General features: G+C 38.9%; 1 protein-coding gene across 1 annotated transcript in view; it reads left to right on the top strand.

The window, feature by feature from the left end:
* Positions 1 to 310: 310 nt before the first annotated feature.
* Positions 311 to 17642, top strand: part of CAPS2 (calcyphosine 2) — a gene marked incomplete at both ends in the record, with an annotated part of 46538 nt that continues 29206 nt past the window's right edge. The window contains 7 exons of the mRNA XM_080935738.1: positions 311 to 388; positions 2231 to 2280; positions 4389 to 4434; positions 4526 to 4651; positions 5616 to 5771; positions 8139 to 8255; positions 13190 to 13257. Of these exons, the coding sequence (XP_080791864.1) occupies positions 311 to 388; positions 2231 to 2280; positions 4389 to 4434; positions 4526 to 4651; positions 5616 to 5771; positions 8139 to 8255; positions 13190 to 13257 (641 nt within the window). The remainder of the gene's footprint in view (positions 389 to 2230; positions 2281 to 4388; positions 4435 to 4525; positions 4652 to 5615; positions 5772 to 8138; positions 8256 to 13189; positions 13258 to 17642) is intronic.

The following is a 17642-nucleotide window of genomic DNA, read 5'->3' as shown; positions in this document are numbered from 1 at the left end:
CCTCAAAATTTTAACTTAATCCCTCCCGAAGTGTCCCTTTTGCCATGAAAGAGACATTCGCAGGGCCCGGAGATTAAGGTATGGATCTTTTGTGGCATATGCTATGAAGACAGCCACGAAGCATCATGTATTCGCATCACCCAAACTTGGTTTTAGTTTATCAGGTCATTAATGACTTATTATTAGCCACAACCATTAAACGCAGTGGCTTCTTTCTATGGAAACGTACTGTGTGTGAATTTTTAAAAACTATAATCGGAATGACCACTTTGCACTTGTTTACATCTTTCCAGAGAACACAAACTTTTGGATGGATTTAGAGGTGAGAGGCGTGGCCGCGTCTAGGAGCCAGACTCCGCTGTTTTCGGGAAGAAAGAATTCACTGCAAGTATGTGAGCCCTAGAGTTTTCCTCTTGCAGAGTTTCCCTTAGTTGCTCCCAGTGTCCTTTAACTAATCCTGTTCTTATGACTGTTTACACTCACAAATACTTTGGATAAGCACTCCTTAGGTTTGTAAGTGTAGGACCACCAAAATTAGCGATAATCATTATTCTAATATTCGCCACTGATTCGTTTAGTTCTAATTTGTTCATTTTAAGCTTCTTGCTTTATTGTTGTTATTTTTAAAAATCACTCGTGCACTTACAGAAGGTATAAAAGAATGAAGAAAATATAAAGGAGGGAAATATCGTTTGCCTTACAATGGCACCCATATTACATGCTAGTGTATTTATGTTTAATTAACTGGTACATCACTGTAAACTGCCTCTTAGTAGCTTACTCTCTCAGCATTTTATATGTTAAACAATATAGAAAGTAGCGCTAAAAGTAGTTTTAGTGGTCACATAAGATATAGTGCGGTTAATATACAATGGAGGATTTAAAAGATCACAAACTAAACTTTCTCCAAATTGTATGCTGTTTACTTAAAATGAATTTTCAGTGATCGAATCCCTAGTTTTGTGTAATTTGTACTCAGAACTTGCTTAGCATGGTGCTAAAGACCCAACAGTGACCTGAAGACTTAGCCCAGGAAGGCTTAAGTCTTAGAGCTGAGATTCATATTCCAGCAGTGTTGAAAATTCAACTAAGGATAAATATTTAACAGAGAACCACAGGCGTTTAAAGCTGAGAAGATAGTAAAATGTAGGCTGAAACAGAAGGCTTCAACGAAGATGACATCTTTATTCTTGCTTGTTTAGGATTCTAAAGGCAAAAGGGCTGTAGGCTCAAAGCACGGAGCTACAGACATCCATCACCGACTTGCTATTTTTGTATTTAAATCCAAGCTAAAATGTTTGCAGAGCTAATTCTACATTTTTCATGTTAGTTACATAAGACAGGTATCTGGGTTTGGACTGTGAGAAACCTCCTTCTCAGTCTTCAAGACACTACAAGAACTGTAGTTGAGGGAGTAACAAGACACAGTTTCCCTTTCTCTGGCATTTTATAGTGATTTTTCTCACTTGTTTATTGAGAATTTCATACATAGATATTATATTTTTATCATTGTCTGCTCACGTACCTCCCTCCAACTCTTCCCATCTCCCCCAAAGTTCCTCTTATTCTTTGATTATTACAATAAATTATAATATATAACATATAATATATTGCATATATATTATATATTATATCAATATAATTACATATACTATATACCTATTATGTAACATACACATATGTATTTATAAATTTATGAATATAACCTGCTGAGTCCCTCAGAGCTATTCATATGTATATGTATAGGGCAGACCCCAGGGTTGGTTAACTTATCAGAGGCTTGAGAAGAAGGATCTCTCTCTCTGTACAGCCCATAACTGTCTGCAGCACTTAGTACCTACTTCATGTCGGGTAGGGCTCCATCCACAGTTGACACTAGTATCATTGTTCAGGTCTTGTTTAAACAACCATGCTGTTGAGATTTCATGGGTACAGATTTTCTGTCATGTACATGTCTAACAGGAGACACCCAATCGCTCTTCCTGCCTGGCCCACCTTGGTAATAGTTTGGAGGCACATCTTCCCTAGCTCAGAGTGCGGGGAATTTCTTAGCGATCAATTTCTCTGTGTCGTAATCGCACTGAGGAGGGTTTGGGAGATACATTGTCTATGGAATTTACTGAGAAAAGAAAAGTCAAATTCTCTTTATTTTATCCAGTTGTGAATTATCTGTCAATCTATAAGGTACACTGATTCTGTTTTTTTTTTTTTTTTTTCTTTTAAATTAAAGCAAGGATGGACTTCCAGATCATGGGCAATCCAAAATTCCTGCCTGCCAATGTAAGCTATATTTCTTCACGTATTTACTGTTGAGCAGGCATACATTTGTATCTGATTAGTTAAAAACCATATGTGCATATTTACTTATATACAGATGTGTGTGTGTGTGTGTGTGTGTGTGTGTGTGTGTGTGTGTGTGTATATATATGTTTGATTGTGAAGTACAGAAAAGGCTGTGTAGAGAGAACCTGAATATTATTGTGGCAGAATTAAAAGTCCTCTTCTGATAGGATAGTAAGAATATGAATAAAATTATGTTGTTCTTATTTTATTTAATGCTGTTCTTTCATTTTTCTGAAAAAGACGAATTGTTTCAAAAATTCATTTTGTCCTTTTAAGGTTCAAGTTTACTTTAAAATAATGCACATTATTACAAAATGGTATGAATTATTGGCATTGCTTAATTTTTTAGTCTACAGAAAGTATCAGGGTGGTATAGCTCAGCCTAGCAAATTGCTACTTTTAAAGGAATTCTGTAAGGACTTTTGGTACACACATAAATCAGAATAAGCGTACCTACTCTAAATGTATATATTAAAGAAAGGTATGACATCATTTTATGATCGGCATAGTAAAAGTTATCTAGTAGTAACTATATTTGCATTTTAAACTGTTACACAGAATAGGAGAATGTAAATTGATATTATTTTATATTTATATATTTTATATCGATACATTATTTACATTATTAAAGTTTTCTTTTTATTTAAACATGTCATATGTTATAGTTTCAGATATTTGAAAAGTCTAAAACACTTTAAAAATTCATATCCTTTTAGATTAGAAGACATCATCTTTGACATAGGCAGTAAAAGAAGGAACTCGCTAGGCTGAACCACACCACACTGATACTTTCTGTGGACTAAAAATAAGCACTGTCAGCAATTTCATCGGTTGCTATACGATAGGTACCTGTACCTTCAGCACGACATAAGACATGTTATGCTTAAGTACTGAACACACAATGGGGTGACTGTCAAAGGAAAGAGTATCAAGGGCTGTGCCAGGTGTGCCCTAGAGCATGTCTTGCAGTTGGTGTGAAACATACTACTTACTACAGCTTTAGTTTCTTGTGACAAAAATTAAGTGCCTGTTAAGTTGATCAGTTTTTGTTAGGCAAATTATATTAGCAAGAAATGTATGCAGGTAATGAATATATTTAAATCATTACAAAGTTTATTTAGCCGGTTCGTACCCACAGAGTGCTTTGCCTATATCTGCAGTGACGAACTAGTTCCAGTGTGAATGTTATTGATAGGTTTATTTGCTATAAAATATTATGAATGGCTTCTTGGGGAAACCAATTTTGAATCCTTAAAATACTATTGCTGAACATTCTCTGGAGCTAACGACAGCTCCAAAAAATGGTGTATTTAAGTTTGATTTGCAGTCTGAATATTTCTCCCTCCACTGCTGAAGTCTCAGAAGTCAACAAGACACGTAGTAAACCAAATTCTGATTCAGAGTCTTTGCTGATTTCTATGTTAAACACCCAAGGCCAGCTGGTTCCAAGGGAACAGAGTTGGAAAGACAGGGGCAGTCGTAATACAACTGAGATATTGATCTCACTAACCCCTCAGTGCTCACCTCTGCAGGACGTGGTGGGGTGTAATGGGAATGAAGATGATGGGCTTGAGGGCATCTTGCCTTTGTTCTTTTCTTGTTCGTCTGTGCACGTGCTTTGAGTGCATCTGTGCTTCGGGGCATCCCTTCCCATCCTCCAGGGTGCTGGTGACAAGCAGCTGCCCCTCCTACCCAACTTTTATGTGGGTTCAGGGACTGCATCACAGAGCTGCCTGTCCACTGCCTTGTTCATTCAGGCATCTCTTCTCACCACCGTTGTGACTGTGACTTATTTAATCATGATTTTGTACGTTTTTTAAAATTTTATTGCCATTGTATTCTAATCTTATTATTCTTCATTAATAATGACTATATTTAATAACCAAAAGTTATCAAATATTTGTCAAAAGCTAGGCAGTGGCAGTCAACATACCATCAGCTTCATTTTTTTTTACCTTGTATACATAATGTATTTGATAATGATTTTTCTGTTATTATAGGCTCACTTAAAATTTTATGAGCTGCATAAATTATTTTGTTTTTAGGGTCCCACCACTTGATCTGGGAAGCCTCGTTGACTCTGATGAGGAGGTAATTTTAACTTTATGTTTAATAGAATAAACATTTGACTGCAGCAACCCTTATCAGCATGTTTTAAGTCTTATTCCATTTCACTGTTTAGGATAATTTTTCACAAGCACCACGTGGTACAGTCCATGCTCACCTTGACCCACCACGGGCACAACCTGCTTTGGGTTGGGTTATGCCCTGTCAAAGGCCATATATTCAACATCATCTACATGAAGTGGTCAGTATGTATTTTATTGTTACAGGACACATCATTAGACCTGTTCTTAACTTATCCCCCCCCAATTAATCAGCGTGTCTTCGGTTTGCATAAGTTGCATATAAAAATGTCCAACAATGCTACTGATGAAATAGTTTTATAGTTTCCAAATACTGAAATGACATTCTAAATACCTGTAAAGTTGGCAAATTACAGGCGTGTCTGAGTATGGATTCCAGGACTTTAAAAAATAATGGTCAAATATGAGATTATAACATGTTATTTGAGCGACAGATTGATTTCTTAGAAATTAGTTCAGACTTCAGAATACTAAGAAGTAGGGACATACTCAAACTTAATCAATAATATAATAATAATAGTAATAATAATAATAATAATAGCAACAACAATAATAATGATATCACCTCAGTCTGTATTTTACAATGGTTATTGCTCTACATTCTGTTATAATAATAATTATTCTTTTATAATGCAGAATTATTGAAGCCAACTACCCATTCTGATGAATTTTTAATTTTATTATACATATATTAATTGTATGTAATATATAAATATTAAATTATATATGTATATATGTATATATGTGTATATACATATATATATTTTTTAAAGGCAGTTTCCCTGTGTAGCTCTAGCTGTTCTGGAATTTGATTTGTAGGCCAGGGTGGCTTCAAACGCACAGACCTGCCTTCTGACCGCTTGGCTCTCTCGGCTCAATTCTATCTGCTCTGATCAATGCTTGCCGAGATAAAGGCTTTTTCTTTTGCTTTCCGTTACTTACTTAATTAATTCATGCTAGCTGAATGTTTTAAATGTCCCTTCTGTTCAGACACAAACCATGGTGATCTTTTTGAGAGTTAAGTGGTAAGACAAACGGTAAGCATGGCAATGTCAGCAAGAAAAATACCATGTCTTTAAATTTTTTTTTTTTTCTGGTGGGCTGCATATTTTGTTTTACTCCCAGGAACAGGACGTAATACCTGAGGATTTGCCGGCGCCAACGGGCAAATATAAACTAAAATACCAGCAGTGCGCAAGTGAGATGAGGGACGGCTACAAGCTGTATGTTCAGAGGAGTGCAGAGAGACCCAAAGCAGCAAGTAGGCCTCAGGCGAACGAGGTAACACACGAGCCTCCGGAGGGAGGACTAACAAAGTGAACGGTGTGGGCGCCTTAGAAATGTCGCTTTTGCTGTTAATTATAGAAAGGATAATGCTGAACATTTAAATCACTAAGCCAGGGCTATTTAAAACAGTTTTACTTATAACCAAGTGGTTTACTCTTATGACAAACCCAAAGCCCCGTTGTCAGATTTCTCATATGGAAAATTTTGTTCCTATCCTCACATGTGTGTTTAACCCTTTTCATGTAATTAACTGTATACACACACACACACACACACACACACACACACACACACACACACACACACATATATACATTTTATACCTAGGAACCAGGGCCACATGACAGGCTGCAGCTGCTGACTAATCTGACTGATGAACAGAGACACACAATCAGATGAAATGATAAACTAGGCTGATCTCCTTGATTCTGCTTGCTAATTTGCCTTTGTTGAGTTTTCCTTCCACTTATTGTGACAGAGGTTCGGAGTCTCTCTTTCTCCAGTTGTTTCACTAACTGCATTGGTTACTTTTGTTCATTTCTGTGGCCAAATACCAGACAAAGACAACTTAAGGAAAGGATTTACTTTGGCTCAGTTTGGGCACCCAGCCCACTATGGCAAGGGAAGCGTGATACAGCTGCTCACATAACATCTGCCATCCAGAAGGCGGATGCTCCTAATTTCTCCCTTTTATTTTAGCCCTGTACTCCATTTTCTAGACTAGTGTTTACAGAAGGAAAGAACTATTCGAGAGTCGGCAGTGGGAGATTTAACTTGGTATATGGAGTGGGAAGCTTACTACTCGCTTTCTGTGGGAAGTTCAAAGCAAGGTGAATTTGCTACTCAGGGTCTCACTGTGTACCCCTTGGTGTTGTTGAATTCACTCCGTAGACCAGGCTGGCCTTGAACTCAGATCCACCTGCTTCTGCCTCCTCAGTGCTGGGATTAAAGGCGTGGACCACCACACCTGGTTAAAGATGATGTTTCAACTCAGACATAATGCTACTTCAGCACATTTTTTAAAGTTGATTTCTTTAGTTTACATCAGCACTAGCTAGGCATTTTCTTGGTGTTCATTTAAATAAGTTAGTATTTAGAAAGATATTGGATATTAGCAGGTAAGTAAATCATAGTGTAAAGCATTCGCTTTCCCAGCTTTTGACACAATAGTTATGAGGCTTGGGGCCACAGCAGTCATGAAGTACCTGTCCCCATGGAACAGATCTCATGTTAGGAGATACAGACAAGAAGTCATAAGCAATATGCAGTAGTATTTCATGTAGCAGCAAAAGGCCATGAAGTCAGGGAAGAATCTGACATCAGTGTGACCTTCCAAGGAAGATAGACAGAAATCCCGGAGGAGAAACTCTTGAAGTCTGGCATGTTCCTGACTCATTGCTTATTAGAGTGTTTTGTTAGGTAAGGGGTTATATAACTCATATTTACAGAAAATTTGGGTGTTTATCTTTTTGAGATCCCAAAGAGTCCCTTAGTACTTGTGAATATAGACTAGACTTGACCCATCCATGGATCCAGGGGTGCACCCGGCTGGGGAGTGAAGAAATGAAGAAAGGCAAACATATGGTCACACAGAAGAGCTGGGCTCTTGATGGCAGACTCGCCACCCCTGAAGCTCAGCCTGTTTATTACATAGAGTTGAAAAGGGAGGCAGGGTCATTCATTCAGATGAACAAGGAGCCAGGGTTACTCCATTCTGCTGAACCAGTAGGTAGGTTTAGCTAATTGACCGAGCCATCTTTGTAGGGCAGCAGTCTTCAAGCTGTAGTGATCTGGAGGGAGAAAGCTATGGCTGACATTTCCTGCATACATTATTGACATTTGCACTTGGATTAGGAAGGAAGGCTTTGGCATTTCCCTGAGTCTAGCCTGGGAAAGACTCTTGAGATCGCCCGTGGGGCTGAGGTCCTGCCCAGGTCAACAACACACATTCCTCCCAGGACTTCATATCACACAGGATGCCCTCTAACTCCCAACAGGACATATTCACATTTACTGAGATTTTAAGGATTCAGTTTGTACAGTGATAGTTATGACCCTTTCTGTCTTTTACTCAGTTTCCTGTCTATCAGGTCATTTTTATGAGCAGTAAGAATATATCATCTCATTTGTCATCCTTCTGATGCAGTATCGACTGTTATTACCAGTTTATGATTAAGATGAAGCCCAGAAAGGTCGCTTAGCTGAACAAACAAAGACCTGCATTCCAAGACTGGCTTGTACTCTGAATTCTCAAACAACCTTTGAGATACTTGGTGGTCTATTCTCTCCGGTTTTGTTAAAAGCAGGTATTGTGAACACGTGCCTGACGATCTGGTTATTGCCTTCATTGTGTAGTGTGATCAGGTGGACAAAGCCAGTCTGGATGACCTTGTGACTTGGGATCGGAAAGCTCTCCTACAGCTAGGTTATGCAGACAGCCCTTGCCGTAGCCGGAGCAGCACAAGGAAATCAGATGTGGTAAGCCATCAGCAGTTTTGGTTTTGTTTATTTGCTAAGCCATTAAAGTATTTACCCTCTGCAGAGAAATTTTAATCCAGGCAGCATGGCTGCTCTGGCAAGGAATCGCGTCCAAACACCTTCTAGGTCTATGTGATCTGGCTGGAATGCAGACATGCTTAGTGTGTATCTTTAATCACCAATAATGAAAGTAAGGTTAATTTGTAGAAGGAAGAAGCCATGTTTGAAAGTGCTATCTAATTGAGGGGCAAACAAAGTGATAAATCAGAGAAAGATTTGACCAAATGAGTCAGAGCTAGGATACACCCAATTTACAGGACAACAGCATAGAAAAGAGGGGTTATTTTAGAAATTATCAAAGAGAGAAGTTTATTGCAGTTCTAGCAGGACAGTATTTACAAAGACAGGTGTTGGGGAGAACAAGCTAAAAACAGGTGAAGACAGAATGAGTGAGAGATAGAGAAGGGGCCAGAAGATTAGAACTATTGCCAAAGTTAGTATGAGACCAAGCAGAGCAATTCAGTCAAAACCGGAGAGAAGCTGGATTGAATCAGTCATCTCGGAAGATTAGATTTACGGAAGCTAGAAGCTTCTAGGCCTGGGCATAGTTAAAACAGAGAAAGAAAAGCTGCGGGCTCAGCCCAAGCAGTGAATTTGCAGAGCTTGGGTATACAGTTCTCATCTCTTCCCTCCATCTGAGGAAATAAAAGTGAAATTTACAGCCTTCGAAGATTTTACAGTTATAACTGAATAAAAAATTATAACAGTGAACTTGGACTAGGCTAAATACTCACTGATACCTAAATCGAATTGAGTCTTCAGTTTTTATAAGTGATTTCCTTGCATTAGGTTTATTTTTTGAGAAAAAAAATTGGAATCATTGAATTTGTGAAAGTTTAGTTTACTGTGCTCAACATAAGACTAATATTTTGGTTTATTTTTGAGATTATGTTGTAATTACATTTCTCCCTTCGCTTTCTTCCTCCAAACCCATCTCTATCTATATCTATATCATCTATGTCTGTCTACCTATCTATCATCTATCTATCTATCTATCTATCTATCTATCTATCTATCTATCTATCTATCTATTATCTATCTATCTATCTATCTATCTGTCTATCTATCTATCTATCTATCTATCTATCTATCTATTATCTATCTATCTAATTCACAAGGTACTGACATTATAGAAATTCAGGCCGGTTATGGAAAAGGCCAGGAGTCAAATAAGTTTTCTTTGGATAAAATGAAGATTCTAAGCTTTGGGGCTAGAGAGATGGTTCTGTCAGTAAGTACTTGCCTGGGACTGCAAGGTCTAGAGTGTGTTCCTCAGAAGCCACATACACAAAGCTGAGTGTGCTTGTGTGCACTTACATTCTCCATGCTAGGAGTAGAGATAAGCTGATCCTGGGGCACGGTGGCCTGTTTGTCTAGCCTTATCGGTGAGGTCCAGGCCAACCAGAGATTCTGTCTTAAAACAGAACCATAAGCAAAAAGCGGTAGATGGAATCTTCGGAGCAGTACCCCAGGTTGTCCTCTGAGCTGCACACAGTTGCTCACATGAAGACACGCTCACCCCCAACTCCCATCCCCTTCAGACTTTTAATATTAAACCTAAATTTATGCTATTTTTTTCAACTCAGTAAAATCGGTGACTAGTACTTAGTCCAGGCCTTTTGTAAATAGACAATTAATTACACCTCTTTGTTAGGGAGAAGCTTCTTAAAGGTGGAGTCTTTGGGCTGATAGAATACCAACACGGTAACATCCAACCTGGAAATCTGTAGTTTAGATGACCTAAATAATAATGAAGCAATACGTTTTCCCAGCTCCACAACTGTTATGAGTTAAGGCCACAGTTCTCAACCTCCCCAATGCTGAGACCTTTTAATCCAGTGCCTCCTGTTGTGGTGACCCCTAATGATAAACTTATTTTTGTTTCTACTTCATAACTGTAAGTTTGCTTCTACTATGAATCATAATTTAAATATTTGGTATGCAACCTCAATTGGGTCACCACCCACGGGTTGAAAACCAGATTTTAGAGGAAAAACAATGAAGGCAGTCATTCTGCTGCTGTTATACAGAATTAATCTACAATGCATTATAGTTAGAAGGGGACACTGGTTTTTTTTTTTTTTTTTTTTTTTTTTTTTTGTGGATGCAAATCTGTTACAGTTCGTGCTATCCAACTGCACAAGCAATTTTCTGTGCCCATCACAGTTCAGATATTATGTTTAATTATGTTTAGCGGAATAAGGAGTATTACCAAGGTTATCGTACACACAACAGAAGCTACTCAGGAGGGAAAATTCTGTCTCAAATATGGCTGACCCCATTTCCTCCTAAAGTCGTGTTTGAAATGGATATCAACCAGTATCTAAGTTCCATATATTTTGTTTGGCCTGGTCCAAACCATCTGGGTATGAATGAATTTCATTTCTTTACAATGGCATCATCAAGTAAGCCCAAGGTTTACTTCCTTGCTAGAGCACTCCTGTGTATAACTTGTTCATCCCCCTAATGCACATGTCTGTATGAGTGAACTTTCAAGGTAGCTGGAGTAAATATCTCTTGAGTATAAATAAAGAGCTGGTAGAAGTATCTTGATTTAGTTTCTAGCTATACATGAAAAACAGCTGTGATTTTTATGACCCTTTTCTCAAGTCCCTCTGTCACAGTGTGGATTGGTACCTTGGTCTTTTAAGCTTCCTCATGCATGCTGACCTCTAGGGTCATCTAGGGTACTTCCAATATTTGGAAGAAAGATTAAGCCATTGTAAACCTTAGCCCTCAAGCCAGGCTGTCTACAAGGAGACCATGAGAACCCCTAATCGCTCTCTTCTGCTTGCTTTTTGGGTTTCACAACTATGTTTTGGCCAATGTGCACCCTCCCCCGTCTACAATTTAAGTATGTTTAAGCTCTTGTCTGCTCTTTGTACCACACCTCATTATAGCAAAGTGCACATTGCTTTACTTAATGTCTATTTAATTGCTACTTTAAATCCATTATTAAATAAAAATGATAAAGCCATGATCTTAGAGAACATCACAGAATGCAGTTGTGCATTAAGTGCTAGAAGCTCCATATGGGGCATATTTGGATATATGAATGTTACATCTTAAATTTCGGCCAAATAGCTAAATTTAATTCTAGACTACCATGTAAGTGACTGTATACATATCTTAGGTTTATTAGGAGTTTTACCTTTTCTTTCAGTGCTATGGCTTTGATATTTTCATTTGCTATTTTGTGCCTGCTTCAAATAAAACTATGGCTGCAAAGGCTCCATTTAAACCAGTTTTTATTTATTGGAGTGATCAGTCGGTATGGCAGGAATTACATTCTAAGATCAGAACAGGCTTCAATTCAACTCCTTAAAATAAACTCTTTTGTCTATTTTCTTTCAAAAGAAACATTTTAGTGTTTACAGTTGCATGATAATCTAACTGAAATTGAATGATCACAAAACTTCCAATTAGATGTTTTCTCAAAAGCAGCAAAAAACACCTTCAGGTGATTTGGGAAGTAAAAAACTAATGTGAAGACAGTTTTCATAACTTTCTTTCTTTGAGAATTCCATACATATGTACAAGGATATTTGCCCCTGTTTGATTCCTCTAACTTCTCTGGCTATTTCCACAACACATGTCCACTCTCAACTTGATGGATGTGTGTGTGTGTGTGTGTGTGTGTGTGTGTGTGTGTGTGTGTCAACTGGAGCATAATAACCTTACCAATGGCCACATCTATAAAGAATGATTTTTCTTTCTCCAGCAGCTTCTCAGAAAGGGGTGGGATGTGGAGTGATTTATGTCAGGATTTGGGTTATCTTGATCTTATATAGATCTTGTGCAGGTATCTTTTGCTGCCATGGGCTTATGAGTCCAGTAGTCATATCATGGCCAGAAGGAAGCGTTTATGAAGGCAGCTTAACAAAACCAGTGAAAGGAAAATTTACTATAACTAATTGATTATATGCAGGGGGAATTCTTTCTTTCTATGATTTAAGTCCTTTTTTAAACATGTAATTGACTCATTAATGTAAATTCATTATTTTTTTTCTGGTTTTGTGTTTTTATTGGGGTTTATTATGGACAGGAGCTGCCACCATAAGGTATGCCCCTCCCACCAAACAGGTCCATCCTAATCCCCCTGCACCTTCTGTAACTTTTCCTTTCTGCTACCCTTTGTGAATCTAGCAGCAGCCTCTGGCTCCTCCTTAGAAAACTTCCTTTTCTTCTTAGGGGTGGTGGGGCTCGCTGCCTCTTCTGGTTCCCTGGCCATTTCCTCCTTAGGTGAAGGTTTCAATGTAAATTCATTTTTAATTACTATAGTCGAGTGTTGTATATGTATGGGGATGCATATGACACAGTGAGCTTCGGGTAGCCAGGAATGGCTTGCAGGGATCAGTTCTCTCCTTTCATACTGTGGGTCTCAGGGATCGAACTCCGATCATCATGTTTGACAGCAGGCACCCTTTCCTGTTGAGCCACCTCATCAGGTCTCTTCAGGTTTTTGGTGAAAATTGAACGATTCTGAATCTGTTTGTCTTCTCTCCTGCGACTTGCTTCGACTACATTCTTTTTGTGTGTGCATGTGTGCTGGTTCTGAGGATCTCCCTGCAGCTAGTTGAGGTGGGGTTTCTAAGATGCCTCTCCAGGGGAACATAGAGGAAAGGGCCACCATGGCCTTCTTCATTCTGTGAAACGCAAGGCGACTTGTTGAATATAGGTCATGATGTCCACTGAAATTTAAGTGCATTAACTTTTAGGGAATGGCAATTGAAGACTTATCAATTGGAATTTGACATATTAACAGTAGTGATCGATACTTAGGGAGAAAATTGGAAAAAAATTATATTTTATGATGCGCATTAAGTGTTCTGCTTTATGGAAAACAAAATTGCCTTTTAACTTTATTTTCTCAGGAGACTGTGGCGATAGAGAAGAAGAAACAGATCGTCACAGAGCAAATGATGATAGATTACTTATCCAGGTGGGTGCGAGTAATGCTCACCGCAGCTGTGAACCCCTGACTATCTTCTTCACGCAAAGCGACTCTGTGCTTATCAATCAGGACTTAGCTGCTAGCAGTTCTTAACCTTTCTGCTCACTGTACCCTTGTCATTTTAGTGAGTTCTGTTTCTAATAAATACCCTTAGATGGATAGAAATACTTAAAAATTCAGGCTAGAGAGATAGTTCAGTCTGTGAAGTGCGGGCCATGTGAACAGAAGATCTTGGTTTGAAGTCTCAGAACCAATGTGGAAAAGGTAGGGATGGCAGCAAGTGCCTGTAATTTTAGTGCTGGGGAGGAGACTTGTCAGCCAGCCTCACTTGCTTGGTGAGCTCCAAGCCAATGAGAAATTTTGTATCAAAAGACGAGGTAGCGGGTGGCTCTAGAGTTTGACCTCTGAAGTCCATTCACATGTGTACGTACACATGAACCCACATGATCATGTTTTCACACATAGGCAGGCACGTGTGTATGGATGCCCCCCCCACTTGAATATTCTTATTGTCTCATAAACTATTTTTATTTAAACTACTTAATAATTATTTCCTGACCACTTAATAAACATTTTTTTATCACATATAAATCAGAAGACAGCATTTAAAAAGAATCCACACATAGAGTTACAGATTGTTTTTAATGGTATGTATACTTCTTTCAGACACTGTAGAATCTTTTAGACTTGCACTTCATTCTGTTCTTGGTTTTCACATGATACTGGCTGTTTGTCATAGCACCTGTAGAAAACTTGGCTTTCAAAGACGTGATATGAAATAAGGAGATTAGTGAGATATCTTGTCAAAACGAGGGTCTATGTTGAGCCGGTTGCTATGGTTTCTAAATGGTGATGAGCATCATATCTTTCCATTAGAAACAAATATCCCGCAGGGTCACTGTGGCACCCAGTGACTTGTGTAGAGTTGAACACTGTGAAGCTAATTGTTGATCATTTATAAATCCCCCAGCAACTGTATAAAATAACTCATAAAGCGATAAACTGTAGTGTGAGTAGTGAGTCACCAAGGAAAAGCGTGCTTAGTTTGGTGACCGTTCACATTTGACTTGCATATTCTCCTGGCCTCCTTTCTGTGTTTGGTGATAAGTGACCATGGGGGCTTCCACAGGCTGGGTAAGTGCCAGCAAGTCTTCAAAGTCACTGTCTGCAACATGACTCTCCCTGTTCATAAGAAACATGGTTGCACCATGTCCCTAGATAAGGGGCTTCTCAGTTTTCATCCTCTCGGTCTTTAGTAGTGTCTGCCTCATTTGAGAACTTTCAACTTTCTGAAGCAACTGTCTCCTGTCATCGGATGTGGCAAATGAATTCTACACCACCTACATATTTGCCTCCTGGTTTCAAACGTGTTCTCTGTTCTGATGCATCTTTAATCTTCAAGATTTTGATTTTTCTTTTTATCTAATCTAAACTTTCTCACACGACCAAATCTGCTTTAATTTCCCTCCACAGCAGTTTCAGGTTTGAAATCATTTACTCCTCAGGTCCTGGAGACACCTTTGACCCATTTCCTTCTTTCAACTCAGATCAACTCTGTCATCAAAGACTCAGTTCTAGCAAAATACATTTATTTCACCTGTTGCCTCTTTCTTGTTACTGCCTCTTTCTATAATCTGGAAATTTTCTTTTGGTTCCTCCTGGGTTTCATTGAGTTTCTATTAGCCTCTCATTGGCTTATTATCAACCCACTCACTGGAGTAAAACTATTGAAAGACAATAAAATCATCTGTCAGTTCCCTGTCTCAGTCCCAGGAAATTCAATAAAGCTTGGGTATCGGTTATATGAAATGTCAAAATTTAGTAGCTGAAAGTAGTTTTTGCCCATATGCCTTTAGGGCAGCCGTCCAGGCTTGGTTTGTCCCATCATCCTTTTTACTTACTTAGGTGACTTCCAAACTCACAAAATAAATATGTCAGTTCTGAGCATAGACCTTAAGAATTTGCATGCATTTCCATTTGTGCTTTGTGGCTTTTTTCAACTCTAAAGGATGCTTCACTTTCAAAAAAAAAGGTTCCTCTATAACTGCAGCTAGGCTACATAGCCAGTAGCACCCTAGATCAGCGGATTTCCAACCAACTCACTTTTGTCTGCTTAGTTCAATGAAGAACAGCAGAGCCATCAGAAAGTACATTCCGTCTAACCGGGGCCACAGCAAACATATGGATCAGAAGTGTTGATAAATTGGGGTTGCCTGCTGTTTGACCTCACTTTTGATCTGCTACCCAGTAGAACTCTATCTACTCTTTCCCGTTCTGTCCTCTCCTGTGCTCAATGCATGTCGGCTTGCTACCTTACTAGAACATGCCAAGTCCCCCTGGTGCCTCTATTCTTTTTCATTATTTCCCCCTTTTTTTCCGATGGGGCCTTTTTCCTAGAAATCTATGCTGCTGTGTGCTAAGTTTACTTCGTACTCTTATGTGGAAGTCACGTGAAACAGCTTGCCATGGACACAGTACTAATTAGGGGGAATATTGCAGTTATGAAACAGAATGACCAAAGCAAGTTGGAGTGGAAAGGATTTTTCTGTTTATGCTTCCACTTTGTTGTTTATCACTAAAGGAAGTCAGGACAGGAACTCAAATAGGGCAGGAATCTGGAGGCAGGAACTGATGCAGAGGCCATAGAGGAAGGTTGGGTACTAGGTTGTTCTTTATGGCTTGCTCAGCTTGCTTTGTTTTTAGAATCCAGAAACACCTACAATGGTCTGGGTCCTCCCCCATCAATTGCTGATTAAGAAAATTCTTTACAGCTGATCCTATGGAGCCATTTTTCTCAGGTGAGGCTCCCTTGTCTAAGATGACTCTGTCTTGTGTCAAGCTGACACAAAACTAGCCAGAACGAACATCTAATAAATGACTGACAGATTCTTGCTCATAACTTCAAATCTACTCGCTATTTCTTCTTCCATATCATCCAGGAATGTGTGGCTTACTTTACAGTCTCCTACTTAATTTATCATCTGTCCTTCTCTTTAAAGCATGTGCTCCCCAAGGGCAGGGCACTGTGGGAGCCTTCTCACTGCACTGGGGCGTTCCTGTGGCCTGGTGCAGTATCTGCAGAGTGTATGCTCTTGACCAATCAATGAATGAAAATCAGAATCAAGGACCTACTGGGAAGCAGCAAAGCTGAGTCTTATGTTTAGCCATGTGACTGAAAAAGCTGAGACAGCTTCATGTTTTCTTTCTCCATTTCGTGATCTTTGTCTCTGCCCAAAGAACTTCAAATTTTCATAGCACTCTTACATTCATGGGTATGTATGTAGCCGTGGACTCAGATGGTAGAATTGTTACAATCGAGGTCGGGAGGGTGGTGGGAGGGAGGAAAGAGAAAGGAAGAGATGGAAAGACACCTTTTGGTAGCTTTTTCTTGCCTTTTCTTTTTAGAAAATTTAAAAACTTTCTGATCCTTAGTTAAAACAGTGGTTCATTGGTTTCCCAAATAAGATCTAAGTATAGCATAGAAATAGCTAAAACTTTCTTAGGTGTTCCTGTTATTGGGGAAACTTAATCAGTTCGTACGTTCTATTTCTCAAGTGGTGTTTTGTCTTTATAGTTCTGAAGGCTCAGGACACCTTTTAAAACTGTTTGCTCATTTGTAACTTTTAGTATGTAATTAATTAATTTAAAGAACTTTACACATAAATACCGTATTTACTTCACCACCACCCCTTCTCTGAATTTCTTCCCTCTAATTTCTCCTGCTGTGCCCTCCCTAAAACTAATGGCCTCTTATTCTTGTTTTACACACACACTACCACCCCCAACTCAACAAACAAACAAACAAACCCAAATGACCTTTTACTTTTGTTTTGCTCACACATGCACACACACACACACACACACACACACACCACTGATAAATACAACTTGCTGAGTCACTTTAGTGATATTCATATAGACTCACTTGATATTTTCTAATCTATCGGGAGACTCATTTCTGGAGAAAACTGATCCTCCTCTTAGCAGTCATGAACTGCCTATAGCTTTTCATCTACACATGGGCCTCGTGAGATCCTCCATGGAAGTTAGTGTGTGTGTTGTCATTTTCCAGGTCTTGTTCAGGCAACAATATTGTTGAGACATTCTAAGTGTAGCTTTTCTCTCTGTCATAACAGAAGATGCTATTTGACAGGGGATATCCTGGTTCTCTGGCTCTTATAACCTTTCTTCATTCTCTTCTGTGATGTTCCCTGAGCCTTAGGTATAGGGTCTGTGTTGTAGATATATCAGTTGAGGCTGGGCACCACATAATCAGTTAGTCTCTTCATTTTGACCAGCTATGACTTTCTGTAATGGTCTCTGTCTTCTGAAAAAGAAAATAGAAGCTTCTTTGATGGAGGTGAGATATACAC

Source organism: Micromys minutus, assembly GCF_963924665.1.
Source record: "Micromys minutus genome assembly, chromosome: 22".
Taxonomy (NCBI): domain Eukaryota; kingdom Metazoa; phylum Chordata; class Mammalia; order Rodentia; family Muridae; genus Micromys; species Micromys minutus.
Note: the sequence above shows the minus strand (reverse complement) of the source record. Positions and strands in the feature narration are given on the sequence as shown.